General features: G+C 33.0%; 3 protein-coding genes across 3 annotated transcripts in view; 2 read left to right on the top strand and 1 right to left on the bottom strand.

The window, feature by feature from the left end:
- Nucleotides 1–1,168, top strand: part of LOC111410352 (phosphoglycerate mutase-like protein 4) — a 4,166-nt gene extending 2,998 nt beyond the window's left edge. The window contains exons 5-6 of the mRNA XM_023040640.1: nucleotides 572–647; nucleotides 722–1,168. Of these exons, the coding sequence (XP_022896408.1) occupies nucleotides 572–647; nucleotides 722–945 (300 nt within the window). The 3' untranslated portion in view covers nucleotides 946–1,168. The remainder of the gene's footprint in view (nucleotides 1–571; nucleotides 648–721) is intronic.
- A 7,774-nt stretch (nucleotides 1,169–8,942) lies between these two features.
- On the top strand, nucleotides 8,943–14,437 carry LOC111410350 (CDPK-related kinase 5-like). Its single transcript, XM_023040637.1, has 11 exons — nucleotides 8,943–9,699; nucleotides 10,953–11,083; nucleotides 11,294–11,335; nucleotides 11,452–11,560; nucleotides 11,955–12,033; nucleotides 12,131–12,427; nucleotides 12,502–12,614; nucleotides 13,317–13,424; nucleotides 13,503–13,565; nucleotides 13,658–13,825; nucleotides 13,965–14,437. Exons 1-11 carry the CDS (start codon nucleotides 9,172–9,174, stop codon nucleotides 14,103–14,105), a joined length of 1,779 nt encoding a protein of 592 aa, XP_022896405.1. The 5' UTR covers nucleotides 8,943–9,171; the 3' UTR covers nucleotides 14,106–14,437.
- A 148-nt stretch (nucleotides 14,438–14,585) lies between these two features.
- LOC111410351 (3-ketodihydrosphingosine reductase-like) lies at nucleotides 14,586–16,943 on the bottom strand. The gene is made up of 5 exons (XM_023040638.1): nucleotides 16,521–16,943; nucleotides 16,164–16,423; nucleotides 15,989–16,082; nucleotides 15,788–15,899; nucleotides 14,586–15,414 (listed from the first exon to the last, which is right to left on the bottom strand). The coding sequence occupies exons 1-5, from the start codon at nucleotides 16,654–16,656 to the stop codon at nucleotides 15,219–15,221; spliced, it is 798 nt and encodes a 265-aa protein (XP_022896406.1). The 5' UTR covers nucleotides 16,657–16,943; the 3' UTR covers nucleotides 14,586–15,218.
- Nucleotides 16,944–17,420: the final 477 nt, after the last annotated feature.

Below are 17,420 nucleotides of genomic sequence, written 5' to 3'. Positions count from 1 at the left end.
GTTGAGGACTAAGTACCAGCTCTGGTAGAAATACATATTGATCGGGTGGATGATTGACCTAAATTGAATGACCCATTAGAGACTGCATTCATAGTGCTGGCTTTGTTATTTGCAATGATCGTGGGGGTTCTAGTGCACGAAGTGGAAGCCACCAGGAAAGTGTGCAATGACTACTGGAATACAAGGTTACAACTTATGAACTCTTGGATCCATTTCTATAAATATTGTAAATCCAAGACCAAGAGTAACAGTATGCTCTATTAAGCTGCCGGTGAGATTCAAAATGCAGCAGGACAGCTAATTTATGGTTTTCTACCCTGCTGAGCTTCTTAAGTCAGTAGACAAGGACAAATCCTAGTTGGCAAAAAGGCATTTTCTACACCCCCTGCTTGTGTAAAGACAAGGCAGACGAATAATCCTTTAATTTTTTTAATGTGAAGCTCAACTCTACGGTAAATGAAAGGGAAAAAACGATATTAACATGGGACTATTGCGATTGCGATCATTATAGAAAGTGTCATTGGTTAAAACATATGCATTGAGTCTTTCAGCTAATTCACAACATTTGCAGGGTGGTGGAGAAAGTCTTAATCAGCTTTGTGAACGCTGTACATCAGGCTTACAAAGGATCGCAAAGAAACACCTAGGTATTGGTTGTTTTAGACTCACTTGGACATGGAAAATTGCTTATAAGCTATACCAACGTTCATTTTTAATGCAGGCGAGCGAGTAGTTGTAGTCACTCATGGTGGTACCATCAGAGCACTTCATAGACGGGCTTCTTCACATGGGCAGTCTGTTGGGAAGGTTCTAAATACTTCTGTCAATGTTTTTCACTTGTCTGCTGAAGATGAATGGAGCATTAAATCCTGGGGTGATGTGAGTCATCTCAAACGGACTGGATTTCTGGAGTCGGGTTTTGGTGGGGACAGCACATCCGGTTAGCTCTTAAATGACTCACTTTGACATTGCATTCTTTGAGACCATTCTCAGAACACACTATTTGAAGAAACTAAAACATTATATTGTTTGCAATTAATGATTTGTAAAGATGCTTTGAAACTCTTAATTGCATTGTAACAGTTAAAATAAAAATCGTAAAAGTGACAAAATATTGTCTAAAACAAAATTTGTCGGTTTAATTATCAATTACCGTACAGAGACATAATTATCAATTACCTTACAGAGACAACAAAACAATGGTTGACCGTTGCAGTTGATGTTTAATTGATGCTGCGGCTAGACGTAATTAGGGTAGCAGTCGCGTACTATCATGGGCCTTTCATTCACTTTACAACTATCATGGTAGTTATCACTTGTCAAAGATGTTGACAACTTTCATATATTTCATCTTTGTTTATTTATGGTTATTATTTTGGGTTAAATTTGCCTTCAATGTATTTTGCAGTGGAGACTGGAGATTGCTTTTTTTAACTTTATTATGCCTGAAAAGTCAATATGGGTATTAAAATTACTTAGGATTCATTTTATAGGACTTTTATTTTTTGTAGAATAGCTTTCTAATGAATTATCTTATGTCAATTAAGCTCTTCTAACAAAGCACTTTAAAAATTACCAGTGCTCAAAAATAGCTTTTTAGGGCAACTTCAANTTTTTGCCCTTTTTTTTTTTTTTTTTTTTTTTTATCTTTTTTCAAAATGGTGCAAAGTGTATAAAGTCTGTTTTATCTCTTTTCAAATAAATTTATTAAGGGTTTTTATATCATTGGTGCTATATATTTTTAATACAATAAATTATTATTATTATTATTATTTTTTTTTTGCATTTAAAATAAATTTTAAATGTAAGAAATAATAATTAATAAATTAATTAAAAGAAGAAAAAATTTAAAATATAACAAACACGATTATTTATTAAAGTTAACATGAAATATATTAAACAATGATATGCATACGATAATCTAATTTTATTTAAATAAAACGATACATAAAAAAAAATTATTTAACGTAATTATTTCGTAATACAAAAAGAAATTAAATAATGATATACATAAAGAAATTATTTAATGTAATACATACAATTTTTTTTATTTATTAATTTATTTAATTTTTTCATAATTTAACGTAATTATTTATTTAGTAATTTATGTATTTATAAAATAATTAAGTAAGTAATATGTCAAATAAATAAATTATAAAGAATAAAAAAAGTGAAGAAAATAGTTAAACACTGTTCATTTGGTGTAACTTTTAGTGTAATGGTTGAAAATTAATTTTAGTTTGGTGTAAGATTTGGTTAAGATTTTGATATAGCACTGAAGATGGCCTTGGTCTGAGAAGTATTTTTTGACTTTTCAAAAAATTTGTCATATAGACCTAAAAAAATAAAAATAAATAAAAAATAAAAAATTACCAGTGCTAAAAAATAGCTTCTTAATCTCAGAAGTAATTTTTGACTTTTTAAAAGTTTTCTCCTACAGACTTCTAATATATCTAGTGTTGAAATTATCGCTAACCATCTTGTATATCTCCGCCTGTAGAATGCTTGTTCTCCAAGTGAACTTTTAGTACTATGTTATTAATTTGATAATTTTAGTAATGCATTATGAGGCATATTTAGATTAAAATAAAAAATAGCATATGCTTTTGACATGTAGGCCAAATGTTGTTTTCAGTCCTAAGTCATTAACTATATTAATTTGTCGTCAAACTCCAATTATTACTAAACTAAAAGTAGTAGTATTTTTTTAACAAATAAAAGGGGAGTCCATTTCACAACAGTTGGAATGTGTTAATCCCAAAATAGAAAAATCTAGAAAGAGAGAGGAATACCCATAGCATTGGACACATTACGGTCAACTTCAAATGTTTGTGGCATTAATGTCACGGACATGGCCTTGGCCCTTGCTGTAATTTTAGTTGGATGGTCCCCTTACGGCTGGAACGCTACTTACCCATTTTACTATAGATTCATAGAGTAACTTTGAGAATTACAATCAATTTTTCAATTCTGCAGAAAAATCTATCGTTGATGGACAATGTAGATTACTTTTAATGTAAACCGGCATGCTTTAAAGTATTTTTTGGACAAGTGGTAATAAACGAATAACGGTTGGTCGAAATATGACTAATATTTTCCTTAACAACAGATTTTTGAAATTTTATGTTACTAAATATCAGAATATTCAATCTTTTGAAAGGACACTAGGAAACAACTGAGACTTAAAAATGAAGTTGAAATTATTTTTATGCATTTTGGAGTATTTTGTACTGATGTGATTTTTAAACAAATTCGCGAGTTAATTGCTCCAATAGTCACTGAATTTATGTATATGTCTTCAATTGCTCGTTGAAGTTTAAATATCAAATTTTGGTCACTACATTTTGTAAAACGTTGGATGCTACTTACTTGTATAACATCCATTTAAAATCTTTAACGAAATTGGTGATGTGGTTGATAGCATGCACATGTAGCACTTCGTTACGTTGTTAAACTTTGAGATACTCAAACTTTGGTCACTCAACTTTGGAAAACGTCTTCAATTGCTTGCTAAATTTTAAAAAATATTTTTAATTACTCACTAAACTTTAAGGTGGTCAAATTTTGACCACTAAACTTTTAAGATGGTCTTCGATTGCTTACTAAATTTTGAAAAATTTCTTCTATTTCTTACTGAACTTATAAGTAGTTGAATTTTGATCGCTGAACTTTTAGATGGTCAAATTTTGACCGCTATACTTTGAAAAATATCTTCTATTGCACATAGTAAATTTGGATTTAATTAAAATTTGTTATTAAAATTGGATTGAAATTTGAATTTAATTTAATTCTAACAACAAATTTAGTCCATGTTTGGTAGAACATAAAATAATTTTTTTTTTATCAAACTCAAAGTCAATAATTAAATTTAACCACATGTTTTATGAAACCCACAACTTTTCAACCACACGTTTCATCAAATTTTATCAAAATCTGTTAAAAATTTTATTTTAATTCCCATCAAACAAGAGCTTGTTGTGTGTTTCGTTTTCGACTTTAAATATTAAAACTTGCATTTAATTTAATTTTAATAAGAAATTTATTGTATATTTCATTGCAAAATTCAAATATTATGATAGACAGCGCTTGCAATGCTATGCAAAGGATGTGACAATTAATTGCAACGAAATACATAATAAATTTATTATTAAAATTAAATTAAATATAAACTTTAATATTTGAATTTTACAACGAAATACGCAATAGTTAGAATTAAATTAAGCCCATGTTTGTCGCCTTTTAAAAATTTAAATTGTTTGTTATAGGAACATTTTTCATCACACATTTATACAATAAAATATTTTACACAAACCAATAAAATTTCTTTACTTTTTAATAATACATTCTCCAAAAAATACTATTCAAAACTATTTAATTTCTAAATAGTGGGTGACAAACAAGCTCTAAATTTTAATTTTAATTCAAAATTATTGTGAGGAATAGAAGGCGTTTTTCAAAGTTTAGTAGCAAAAATTCGATCATCTCAAAGTTTTGTGGTCAAAATTCGATAACATCAAAGTTTGGTAAGGAATAGAAGACATTTTCCAAAGTTTATTGAGTAATCAAAGATATTTTTCAAAGTTTAGTGACCACAATTCGACCATCTCAAAGTTTAGTGAGCAATTAAATACGTTTTTCAAAGTTTAGTCAACAGTCGAAGACGCTTTCCAAAGTTTATTGACAAAAATTCGACCGTCTCAAAGTTTAATGACGTAATAAGAGGTCAAATGTACATTCCGTCAACCACGTCACCAATTCCATTATAAATTTTAAACGGATGCTATACCAATGAGTACGTCCAAAATCTTTTGTCAAATGATATAGATTTTTTTCATAATCAAATTTTCTTAAATTTATCATATATGATATACCTAAAACAACTTCTAATTATTTGACAATCATAAATTGCTCAAAAAGCAGTAACAAATAGGCCTTAGAAATGTGTAAAACGTAGGAATTCCTATTTAAAAGGTGGTTGTTATTTTTTCTAAATAAGGAATAACAAATTCATTACCTATGACATTTATGTTTAGAAAATGACATAATTCATTCAATTGTACGCATAATAGACCACATTTACTATAGATAAGGTTCTAAGAATTCCAATTCAATCACTTCACGTATGAGTAGTAGAATTTGCCATTTGGTTAATCGTGTAACATGCTTGATATTTGTATCGTGTAACATGCTTGATGTTTGATACAAATTTTCAAATTTCGAGGTCATTTCCTCATTGAAATATGAGGTTTCTTCTCATCCAATTCTCTATACTTAAATTTATTTCAACTAAAATTATAAGGTCAACATCTAGTTTAATGTGGAATTAAAACAAAAACATGTACAATGCTAGACATTCATTGTGGACCTGATCATATTGACTTGACAGTACAATATTTACAATTACAAAATAGAAATTCGATTTTTTATGTTATAATCAACATTAAATTTGATTGATTCGTGTTCTGGTTAGGACGGGGACAAAATCTGATGGTTCCATCACGCTAATTCGGTAATTCTATAAAAAAATAATACTAAAAAAAGACGTATTTAATTATTCTAATGGTGATTTACCCTACGACGAATATCAATAACAAAATATGACATAACTTTCAAGATGGAAGTTATTCATTGATTTATTCTATAATTAGGAAAGATCAGCAATCAAAGTATAAAAGGAGAGTGATACGAGATTAGTAATGTCAAAATGGATTGAACTATATAAACTCGTAGTTGTTTTGATCGATCTTTTCTGATTGTCTGATACAATCTATTCGAATCTATACAATCTTGTAGATTTATAAATCCCACCCACCCCACCACCTCCCTTAGCATATAGACCAATGGGAAAGCAAGGCCACAAAAGAAAAATCTAGGCACATGTTGCTTCCAAGAAGTGCCTACGAACTAGGAAGAGAAAATGCACCAGTTTATTGCTTCCAAGACAAGGGAATTGTCTATTCTTCTTCCCCTTTTTTTGGTCAAATGTATTATTAACTCCCGTTTGCCCCTGCTTAATTTTAATTTTATTACATTTCATTTTCCTTTTTCATATTTTTAACTACACTATTTTTCATAAAATAATATTATATGTAAATCGAAAATTTTTCCTTCTTTTCCAACCACTCATCTTTCAAAAAAAAAAAAAAAAAAAAAACGTTATTCCACTCATTTTCATCTCCCCAAAATGGGGGCTAAACCTCAATTTTAAGATTGGGAAGTGATATGTGTACATAATTTTGTACATAAAATATTAAATAACTAAAGTAAGCACGTGGAGATTTGAATTCAAAAATTTATAATTTTTGAAATTAATGTCAGTAAAATATTAAATAAATTAGATTTCATCAATTAATCTAATATTATTTTCAATCAAAACCAATAAAAGAAAATTATATTTTGCTTAAATCTCAATATAAAAATCTTAACCATCAGCAAGCTATTAAATAAAAGAATTCAAATCAACACAATCTTCTAGCCACGTGGACTTCAAATGTACAGCCTGGACAACCTTATCGTACATTTATTTTTAATTAGGGCATTTTCAAGAATATCCAATTTTAAGGGTATGAGTTAAAAAGCGTCAACTCATTTGAATTTAGTGCCAACTTGTCTGTTATACGCTTAATGAAAAGTTACATTTTAAAATGGTATTCTCGACATTTATTTTTTTTTTTATTAATTTGTCACGAATTTTGAAAAGTGACTTCCATGAGAAGTTACATTAAAATAATGTTTCTCGACATTTCATATGTCATTCTCGACATTTGAACACCATTTCATTTGTTTAGAATGACATTTTATTTTGAACACGACATTTCTCTATATTTAAAAATATCGTTTTCGACATTTCTGAATCAGTGAAAAATATAGTATTTATTGTGATTTGACATATATACTTTTTGAAATAAATATGACAGATTATGTGTCAAAATTTTATTGACTAATAACAATATTGCAAAAATGTCCATTTTTTTGTCTTAGTGTGGAATTATAAATTGTTAATAAGGGTATTTTGGTTTAAATTCTTCCAAATTAGACATTTTTGCAATGGTGAACATTTCTACAAATGACTAGATAAAAATGGACATTTTGTGAAATTTCTTCTTTTTTTAATGATTCGTTCTCTTTATCTCTTTATTTTCTTTGACTAATTAATTTTATATCCAACGACATTTCTTCTGTTTTTATTTCAAAAACAACCTTTTTTTTCCCCAAGCATGTGAAGTTATTCATTATTAAGCCCCGTTTGGCCCCCATTATCTAGAGATGAAAATGGGTCGAATAATATATTTTTTTTAAAAAAATGAGTGTTTAAAAAAGAAAGAAAAATTTCGATTTACGTGTAATATTATTTTATAAAAGATTGTGTAGTTGAAAATTAGGAGAAAGAAAAATGAAACGTAATTTAATAAAATTTAATGGGGGCTAAACCTCATTTTCATTCCCCTCGTCCCTTCGTTTTCATTTCCCTTTGTTAAGAATCATAAATCTTAATTCTATCAAGAATAACCACTTTAAAGAAAGAAAGTAAACAGTCAAGACATGCAAAAATTTTAAGGTCCGTCTCAGTGTGAAACTACATCATCTTCTGCTATTGTAGTAATTCATTGTGATGAAAAAAATCATAATAAAAAATATCAATCATATATCATTTAACCTCTCTTTCTCTCTATTTGCTAGTAATACATAAAGTGTAAGGATGTTTCCCTGTTTATTAGATAAATTAGGGTAAAATCGAGTTTTATTAGGACTCCTATTCCTTCATATAATTTTACAAAAATACAAATTTTTAAACAATAATTTACTAAAATTTTGTTCAAGGGGCAGAGGGGGCTGCTTGCCCCGTTTCCAACTCCCATGATGATCTCTCCGCGATTAGCTCCTCCAAATAACAATAACTAGACTACACAACTTAACAACCTCGTACCTCCATTTTCCTTTGAAGTAGGGTTGAACAAAACTCCTGAACCGAAACGGACCCTAACCGAACCGAACCGAATCAAATCGAACAGTTCTTTTTAAGTTAAATACACAAACGAGTATTGGAATTAAGAATCGATGATTTTGATTTGATTCTCNCTAAGTTTTACTAAAATCTGTTATTATAATGTAGTGCCATTTCTATTGTTCTGGATAAATCGAATTAAAGCTCAATAACACTTCTCTTAATTATTGTAAGCTCGCTATCTTCTTTTTCCTATAATTTTAATAATTAAATCTACGAAGAACTCACCAAAGAGAGATGTAAAAGATACATAAGATTGAACCTATCATTAGTTAAATTAATGCAGTTTTGTAAATATTAAAACACTTGAACAGTTCCATAATTAAATTTGAATTTGACGATTTCACTTATTAAATGCTCGAAAATTTCTAGTCCGATTCGATTCTCGTTAGAATCGAACCAAATCAAATCATGCCCCACAGGACTTTGAATTCTACTTCTTGCAATGATGTGCTGTAATTACATACAAACAAATCGAACAACCTACAAACAATAATTAATGACTCAAGAGAAGAATGTCTAATTAATAGATATCTTCGTCAGATAACGTAAAAAGACTAAAGCCAAAAATCATTTGATCACAAAAGGAGCTTCACTCTCGAATTTCTTCTTTTCTAGCTTTTGATATGTTAATCTTATTTTTATTGCGACCGTTCAAAATCTACCGAAGAGAAGACGAGAAGAAAGTTTAGGAGGAATTAAGGTGTAAGAATGAGAGAATATGAATGGAATAATGTGAAGACTATTTTTCATTAACTGAATTCAAGAAGAATACTTTTTGAATAATTTAAAAAAAATAAAAAAATTGTAGGTGAATTACTTTAATTTGATAGTTTAAATAGGACCATTTACAAGTCCATTTTCAAAAATTGCCCTTTACTACAAATAATAATATTTTAATATATAAATTGGGACAAAAAGCTCCTCTCATCAATTACTATTTTTATCACCTTTGCAACGGATGCTCCCTCGCCTTATTTCCCTCTCTTCAATACTAGTCCACATCCAAATCTCAAAGCGTAGTCTCCATCCCTAAAACATAATATTTATGCATAAAGTTTATTCAAAGATTTCAGCTTTAAGGTATATATTCAAGAAAATTGCGTGTTCTCTGTGAGAAGTTTTCAGAAGAATAAAATTTAGGAGTTTTTAAGAAAAGAAAGCAAATGGGAGTTTGCACTTCCAAACCCAAATCCACCAATTTCCACTCATCAGATGAAATCAAGTCCACAGCTAATGCACGGGATAAGGATAATACTATTTCTGGGAGTTTTGAGGAGAAAAAGGGGGATTCAGAGGTAGGTAAGAAATCTCCATTTTTTCCATTTTACAGCCCCAGTCCGGCGCATTATTTATTCTCGAAGAAGTCTCCGGCTAGATCTCCAGCTAGTGGCACGCCGAGGAGATTTTTCAAGAAGCCGTTCCCACCTCCCTCTCCGGCGAAGCACATTAGGGCTGTGCTCGCAAGGCGGCATGGGTCGGTGAAGCCAAATGAGGCAGCGATACCGGAGGGGAAGGAGGTGGCAGAGGCGGGACTGGATAAGAATTTCGGGTTTTCAAAGAATTTAAACAATAAGTACGAGATGGGAGAGGAGGTGGGGAGAGGGCATTTTGGGTATACTTGTAGAGCAAAGTTCAAGAAGGGAGAGCTTAAAGGACAGGAGGTTGCTATCAAGGTCATTCCAAAAGCAAAGGTTCGAAATATTATTTTCTTTTTCAATTTTTTCACAGGCATTTTTGTGTTGCCGAGTTCAGTGATGATTTTACTTCTGATCTCTTTTGGATTTGCTGTTTTAGAGCTCACCTGAATAGGGTTTTGGTGGTCTGATATGCAGTGAGATTGAATTCTGCATTCAGAGCGCAATAGGTTATAAATTTATGGGTGAACAATTAAATTAATTTTTTTCATGGATTTAGTTTTTTCTAAATAGAATTTCATAATTCCGTTTAGCTGCAAGAATCGTTTTTAAATTAAAGTGGATTATATTTAATAGATGGAAAACAGCGTTATAGGATTGAAATGAATTTGTAAATGAATCTACATAGGTTTTATGGTGCAGCAGTCTAAAGTGTGATTTCGAACGTGGGAAGGTGTAGGTTTCTGGGAAGGGAATCAGGTTTCGGTTGCTGCTATTGGCTTGCACAAGACTGTTGATATGGCTTTTGGGGAGGTGTTTGAAGGCTTGACATACGCGTCAATATAGCATTGCATCTTATCCATTTTTTGTTTTTAATTTCGATATAATTTCCTCCGTTTGTTTCTAAGGCTTGAAATTTCATGAATGTTGCCTAGAATTACCTAACCTCTCAAGTTATCTGTGTCAATATAGCATGTCGTTCACATTTTCTGTTTCAAACTTAAATCCGATGAAATAGTGGATCCCAAGTCTTGTGTGGTGACACAGGTACATAAAACCAATTGAATCAATGGTATGGGAATTGGCATATTTGCTCTGCCTAAGGCTGGGGTGGCTAATTGATTGCTTGGCAGAAAGGGGATCCCGTATAATCCAGAAGAGTTAAAGTCGACCTAGGGGCTGGTGTACCCTGAATTGGTCAATATATTTCACAGAGATGCCAATAAATTTATGATAATGAATCAGGGCATGAAGCATGAGTAGAGTAGTTGATAGTTGTACCAATGAGCATTTTGATTCTAATTCATGGAATCATTTGATTCTTGTTACAAATCGCATTGTGTGGAATTGCATCAATATGCACATTGATTTATTCAGGAGAACTATTATAAGATGATGCCAGTAATGTAATTTTCAACTACTTAAGAATACTGAAGGTGAGTCAGAAATTGACTGTTTATTAGTTAATAGCGCTTAAAATATAAGTCAGGGCTGCAACTATAAGAGTCAGGATCCTTGTAGAAAATCATCTGCTCATAAGTTGGATTCATAATCTGTTTCTTCAGATGTGGTTATACTTTCCTTTGCAGATGACCACTGCTATAGCCATTGAAGATGTAAGAAAGGAGGTGAAAATATTGAGAGCTTTGACAGGACATAGCAATCTTGTTCATTTTTATGATGCATATGAAGACCATGAAAATGTCTACATAGTGATGGAGTAAGATATGCTTGTTTGATTTTAATCCTGTTTTAATTTCTGTACTAGTATGTTATACAATTTGTTTCGTTAATGGAAAATTTGCATAGTAATCATTTAATTTCTGTTCAAGAACAATCTTGGAACTTTCTCTTTGAAAAATTACCCAGTCATAAGCTTAATTTGATTATTCTACTTCCTTCTTTATAAATATTGAACTTTCTCTCTCAGATTATGTGAAGGAGGGGAGCTCCTGGATAGAATTCTATCAAGGTATTTCTACATCTGTATTTCTGAACCTTTTTGAATGCTTGGTGTGCTGTAAGTGAAACACTAATCTGCATATTCCAGCAGTCACTAACAAATCAATGTTGTCTCCTTTGTTTCAGGGGTGGAAAATACAGTGAAGATGATGCGAAGACTGTGGTGACACAAATATTAAATGTTGTTGCATTCTGCCATCTTCAGGGAGTGGTACACCGGGATCTTAAACCAGAGGTATGAGCTCGTACTTATCAGCATAGTTTCTGGGTCAAAAGGCCTATCAGGTTTGCGCTGGACTTAATGTAAAATCTTTTGTCCTTTTCTTTTGTTGTCAGCCGTCAAGAACAATATGGTTGTTCCTTAGAGGAGAAGATATGATATGCCTATTAGTAACAAGAATAATCCCCGAAAAAATAAAAATAAAATAAAAATAAAATAAAATAAAATTGTAACAAGAATGGAATAACTGAAGTCCGTTGATACCACGTGTTTTTCTGTAGCTTTATCTTATTTGCTTCATCATCTGTCCATTGTAATATTTCTATTTTTTGTTTTCTCTAGTTGAATTTAAAAATGTTTCTTGTTTTATGCATATTCTTGTCTAACTGTAGCTTTCTTGCTTGATCAGAATTTCTTGTTTACATCAAAGGAAGAAAACTCACAACTGAAGGCCATAGATTTTGGATTATCAGATTTTGTGAAGCCAGGTTTTTTCTTCTTTAATCCATTAGCTTTTGCTAATTTCTCTTTGTCCAAGGTGGCTATTAAAATGAGTTGAATGATGTTAATATGCTGAATTTGCAGACGAAAGACTCAATGACATTGTTGGCAGTGCATATTATGTTGCACCTGAAGTTCTACACAGAGCATACAGCACTGAGGCTGATGTTTGGAGTATAGGTGTCATAGCATATATACTATTGTGCGGAAGTCGCCCATTTTGGGCTCGGACAGAGTCTGGGATCTTTCGTGCTGTTATAAAAGCTGAACCAACTTACGAAGAACAACCTTGGCCTACATTGTCTTCCGACGCCAAAGATTTTATCAAACGTCTACTGAGTAAGGATCCAAGGAAAAGAATGACTGCAGCTCAAGCTATGTGTGAGTATCTTATAGAACAAATATAACTTGCAGATTTTTTGTGAAATTTTGTGAAGCCAAATTTTCTGTTTCAGGTCATCCATGGATCAAAAATAGTAATGATGTTAAAGTGCCTTTGGATATATTAATATTCAAACTCATGAAAACATATATACGATCATCACCCCTCCGGAAAGCTGCTTTACGGGTGCGTATGTGACATTGTAGTGAAATGATACTGCTCCATTCATTTGACTGTGACTTTTTCGTCATTTCTTAAGTATATTGTCTGAGAGCTCCCCTGATAATAGAACTTAGCTTTCTATTTGAAATTCATGCTAGTTACTGCTGCATTTGGAAGTGATGGCAGAATTTTTTTCATTTTATGAGGCTGCTTTATGAGAGTATAGTCCAGGGTGAACTGTGGGGTGCATATTGGTAAATTGAGTGAAGGAAAGGAAGAAAATGATTAGGAAATATATCTCCCATAGACAGGAAAGACGGAGGACAGAAAAGTAGGGCAAAAAGTGCATTTCTCGTACTTTGCTTTGAATTGATAGATTAGAGATGTTAATCTTTAAATGTAAATCGCACACTAAATTGAAAAAAAAAAAAAAAAAAAACATTTTATACACAATTTTTGATTCATCATACCAGACATGGGGGGAGAGAAAATTAACTTATCTTCCATAAAGGATGCAATTGGAGATAATTTCCTTTAAACCCATTTTCCTTTCTAGCATAAAACGTCTGGGAGAAGAAGAGAAGTACTTTCGTATTGAATCTGAAAATTTTGTTCCTGATTTTGCTCTTCGACGAATTTTACTTCCCTTGTTTCTTGTTCATTTCATTGCTTCACTTGTTTTTATCTGCTGAAGTGCTTCTTTTTTTCATACTCGATTATATGCAGTCTCTATCAAAAACATTGACCGTAGATCAACTATTCTACCTGAAGGAGCAATTTGCGCTACTGGAACCAAGCAAAAATGACACCATAAGCATAGAAAATATCAAAGAGGTTGGTTTTCTGAGATTGTCATCTTCTGTTGCTAGTCTTTACTTGATAAATCAATCACATCATCTGTTCTTTGGTCAGGCCTTTACTAAAAGTGCAACTGATGCCATGAAGGAATCGTGCATATATGATTTTATCTCTTCAGTGAGCTCCTAACTGCCTAGCTTTGTAATTAGTTCAGATTTGATAGAATCACATTTTCAAATGCTAAATGATTTTCCGCTCATTCATGGCAGCTCAATGTACTTCAGTACCGAAGGATGGATTTCGAGGAATTCTGTGCTGCTGCATTAAGTGTGTACCAACTCGAAGCTCTCGATAGATGGGAGCAACACGCACGCTGTGCCTATGAACTCTTTGAGAAGGATGGAAACCGGACTATAATGATTGAGGAATTGGCTTCGGTAATGGCATTTCTTTTAGGAGTTTTATTTATTTATTTTTTTCCTAAAAACTGTGGAACAAAACTTGCAAGCAAGCAGAGAAGTTCTGGTCAGGGGAATATAAATCTGACTTTACACTAATTTGGAAACATTGTTTCAGGAACTTGGCCTTGGCCCTTCTGTTCCTGTTCATTCTGTTCTTCATGACTGGATTAGACACACTGATGGAAAACTTAGTTTCCTTGGATTCATCAAGTTGTTGCATGTTGTTTCCAGCCGGTCTCTCATGAAACTTCAATGACACTTTTGGGTATGCTTCTAGACCCGATTTTACCTATCCCCTAGTTCAGATCAGAATCGTTTTCTCCTGGCAAAATATGGCTAACTTCATCTTTTGGGCTGGTATTAGTCCAAGCGAGAGACTTCAAGCCACTCTTACTGATTTTGGAGGATTGGAGTCAGAATCCCTGTATTTTCAATAATTACATGAGTTTATGTGTCCTGTGTAAAGCTGTAGTTAGTATTTTTATTTTGATTGCAGGTGAGAATATTTCTCAGCTGTTTTAACATACGTTTGTATCTTCTCTTGTTCTGCATATACCTTCCAATCAAATTATATTTCTTCTTTTTTTACTTTTTAGAACAGAGACGTTTCTGTTTGTTTTGTTTCATTTGTCAAACTAGAAGATTTTAACACGCCGAATACTATTTTTGTAATTGAAACTAATTCCTTGAGTTCCCTGCATGGACAGGAAAAAAATAAAAAAGATGGAGAAAAAAATATTAATACCTACGTGGAAAACTTCAAAATTGGAGAAAAATTACAGATAATAAAAGAAATTTACAATGGAAAATGTTACAATCTTCTCAAACTTACAAGTACGCCAAAAGCGTTACGATGAAGAAAATTCTGGACAAGACTCCAAAAGATCATCGAGGCGTCCATAAATATCTCTCACAAATTCATCGACACCAACGTAGCCCACCAATGATGGATCTTAAAGAAATTTCCCAGATGGACAAGGACTTGTTAACTTTTATAGATTCAGAGTATAACCTATCATATGCACTGTTCTGAAAAGCAGAGTATTGTGAATAATAGATGTTTGTTTGCACCCTCCTTGAATCGTAACTTTGTGTGTACCAAATTAGAACACGAATCCCCCTGCTGTCCATTATTTTTTCTATTGGATTCTCCCTCTCCAGGAAAAATCATCACACCAACTTTACACGCTAGAATATTTCGTACTATTCAATACTAATACGGCTAGAAAACACACAATTATCGCACTGTCGAATACTTAAATTACTAACAAACCAATTACAAGAATCAAACACAACACATCCACCTGGGAAAGACCAGCAGAGACATGAATGGGGATAGAAGAATGTAACGGGTTGGAAATTCTTGCTTTCAGAAAAGTCTGGGGCCGGAGGAGGAGGAGGAACGGAGGTCGATTTCTTGGGTCCAGGCCGACTGGTCCTGAACATGCAAGTGCCAATAAGTCTGAGCCAGCGCATCCGGATCCAACATCCCGTCCCCTACGCTTTGTTGTTGCTCTCCAACCGACGATGAATTTGGTACCAAACTTGATGCACTCACGGCCGCCCTGACCATGTTTCAATGACAACTTGGTCAATCTCTGCATTCATCCATATCACATATTTCGCCAACTACGTCTAAAGGGTGTTTGCATTTTAATTGAATTTAATTTTCTGTGAATTCTGAACCTTTTCATTTTGTGACACTTTCTAGTGGACCTCTTCTGTCTACTTGATTGTTAGATAGTTGCATGCAAGTTGCTCACGTCAAATGCTTCTTGAAAAAAAAAAATAATAAAATAAAATAAAAAATAATAAAAATATTCAATAAAAGTAGATCTAACAAGCAAAAATCTAAAGTTGGAATTGTTTCTAATAAGTATTAACTTTTAGAATGCTGAATCAAAGACAAAAAAGAGAATCAATTCAAAGTGTACAAACCTAGGTGAGCCGACAATGCCGTCGATGATTATGTGAGCCACGTGTACTCCAATAGGTTGGTACTCTCTTGCGAGGCATTGAGATAAGGCTCTCATCGCAAACTTCCCACAACCTATTATCATTAACTCAAAAATAATCATAGCATTAATCGAATTTAAGACAAATTAATTATAAAAATAGTACTGTGATGTAATTACATACATAATTGGGAGTAACCGGCAATGCCATTAAGAGAAGCTGAACATCCTGTGAAGAGAATCGTCCCTCTCCCTCTCTCCACCATTCCTGGAAGTACCTGAAATATTCATGCACAAATATACAGCAAATTGTTAAACTTGAATAGGAAATCTTAGCCCATGAATAAGTGTAAATGGACCTGTTGAGCGCAGTGGAAGGCGCCAACGGAGGAGACGGCGAGGGATTTTTCGAAATGATCGACTCTAATGTCGGTGAAACTTGTGGGCGGCCACGAAACGGGTAGATATGCATTGTAAACAAGGACTTCAACAAAACCCAAGGAAAGGACCCCCTCAAACGCCTCCTTTATACTTCGAGAATCCGAGCAATCGATTCGGATTGCAAAAACTTGCGCCTTTTCATCTCTAGCTATCTCATCAGCAAATCTTGATAATCTACCTGCAACAAAAGTAGTGCACAAAATCACAATATTTAGTGACTAATAATTCTGCTTGCGGTGTGGGTGTGGGCGTGTGAGTGGAGAAAGAGTACTGGCCTAAGTCACGGGAGAGGATGGCGACGGTGTATCCTTCGTGGGCGAATTTGCGGGCAATGGAACGGCCGAGTTTGGGGCCGACGCCAACAATGGCGGCGATGCCTTTCGGCGAGGCAGAACTAGCCATATTCCGCATCTTCACTACCCTTTCCACCAAATGTAAGTATGGTTCTGTAAAACTGAGAATTAAAATTCTGTTTTTTTCACATGAAGCTAAGGGATTTTCCGGTGAAGAAGAAGAAGATGGAAATATGCACAATTTTTTTTTCTTATCTTGCAGTCTCTGTCTGGATTAAACTGCTACGTAGCCAGAGTAGAGACAGCATTTTTATTTATTTATTTATTTTTTTGGTGCTTGATGAATTTTCTTCAGGTAATCAGCTCGAATTAATTAATTGCTCTCTCTCACAGTCTTTGTATCTTGAGGAATATATATATGGTGGTGGAGCCTACTGTGATTGAAACGTAATGAATACTGAAAAGGTTAAACCCTGATCTTAATGGTCCCCCACCATCCCTACTCTGGAGCATCGTGAGGGAGGTAAATTGCAGGTTATGTCTCCAAAGGTACAGGGTGGAAGGCTGCTTGTACACTTGCACTTACCCAAGAGCCAAATCCATATTTCAGGATTCGAACCCTTGACGCAGCAGCCTCAAGCAAAGTTGAATTTCTCCACCCTCCTCTTTTACCATTTGGAGATTACTACTTCTAGTGCTTTCTCTTTTAAAATCAATGTCAATGAAATGAGAAAGGATTCATTTTTTTTGAGTAAATTTAACCAATAATCACTGAACTTTACACTTGATTACTACTTGCTCACTCATCTTTCACATATTACTGAATGCTCACTCATCTTTTCATATAATTACTCATTCATCACTCGTCTTTTCAAATAATTG

Source organism: Olea europaea, chromosome 15 (assembly GCF_002742605.1).
Source record: "Olea europaea var. sylvestris chromosome 15, O_europaea_v1, whole genome shotgun sequence".
NCBI lineage: Eukaryota > Viridiplantae > Streptophyta > Magnoliopsida > Lamiales > Oleaceae > Olea > Olea europaea.
Note: the sequence above shows the minus strand (reverse complement) of the source record. Positions and strands in the feature narration are given on the sequence as shown.

Bases quoted from the DNA above. Each gene is read 5' to 3' on its own strand.
- LOC111410350 (XM_023040637.1), top strand. From the start codon at position 9,172: ATGGGAGTTTGCACTTCCAAACCCAAATCCACCAATTTCCACTCATCA. The intron at 11,084-11,293 runs GTAAGATATGCT...TTTCTCTCTCAG, and splicing joins AATGTCTACATAGTGATGGA to ATTATGTGAAGGAGGGGAGC. The intron at 11,336-11,451 runs GTATTTCTACAT...CCTTTGTTTCAG, and splicing joins CTGGATAGAATTCTATCAAG to GGGTGGAAAATACAGTGAAG.
- LOC111410351 (XM_023040638.1), bottom strand. From the start codon at position 16,656: ATGCGGAATATGGCTAGTTCTGCCTCGCCGAAAGGCATCGCCGCCATT. The intron at 16,083-16,163 runs GTCCATTTACAC...TGAATATTTCAG, and splicing joins CCTTCCACTGCGCTCAACAG to GTACTTCCAGGAATGGTGGA. The intron at 15,900-15,988 runs GTATGTAATTAC...TAATGATAATAG, and splicing joins TGCCGGTTACTCCCAATTAT to GTTGTGGGAAGTTTGCGATG.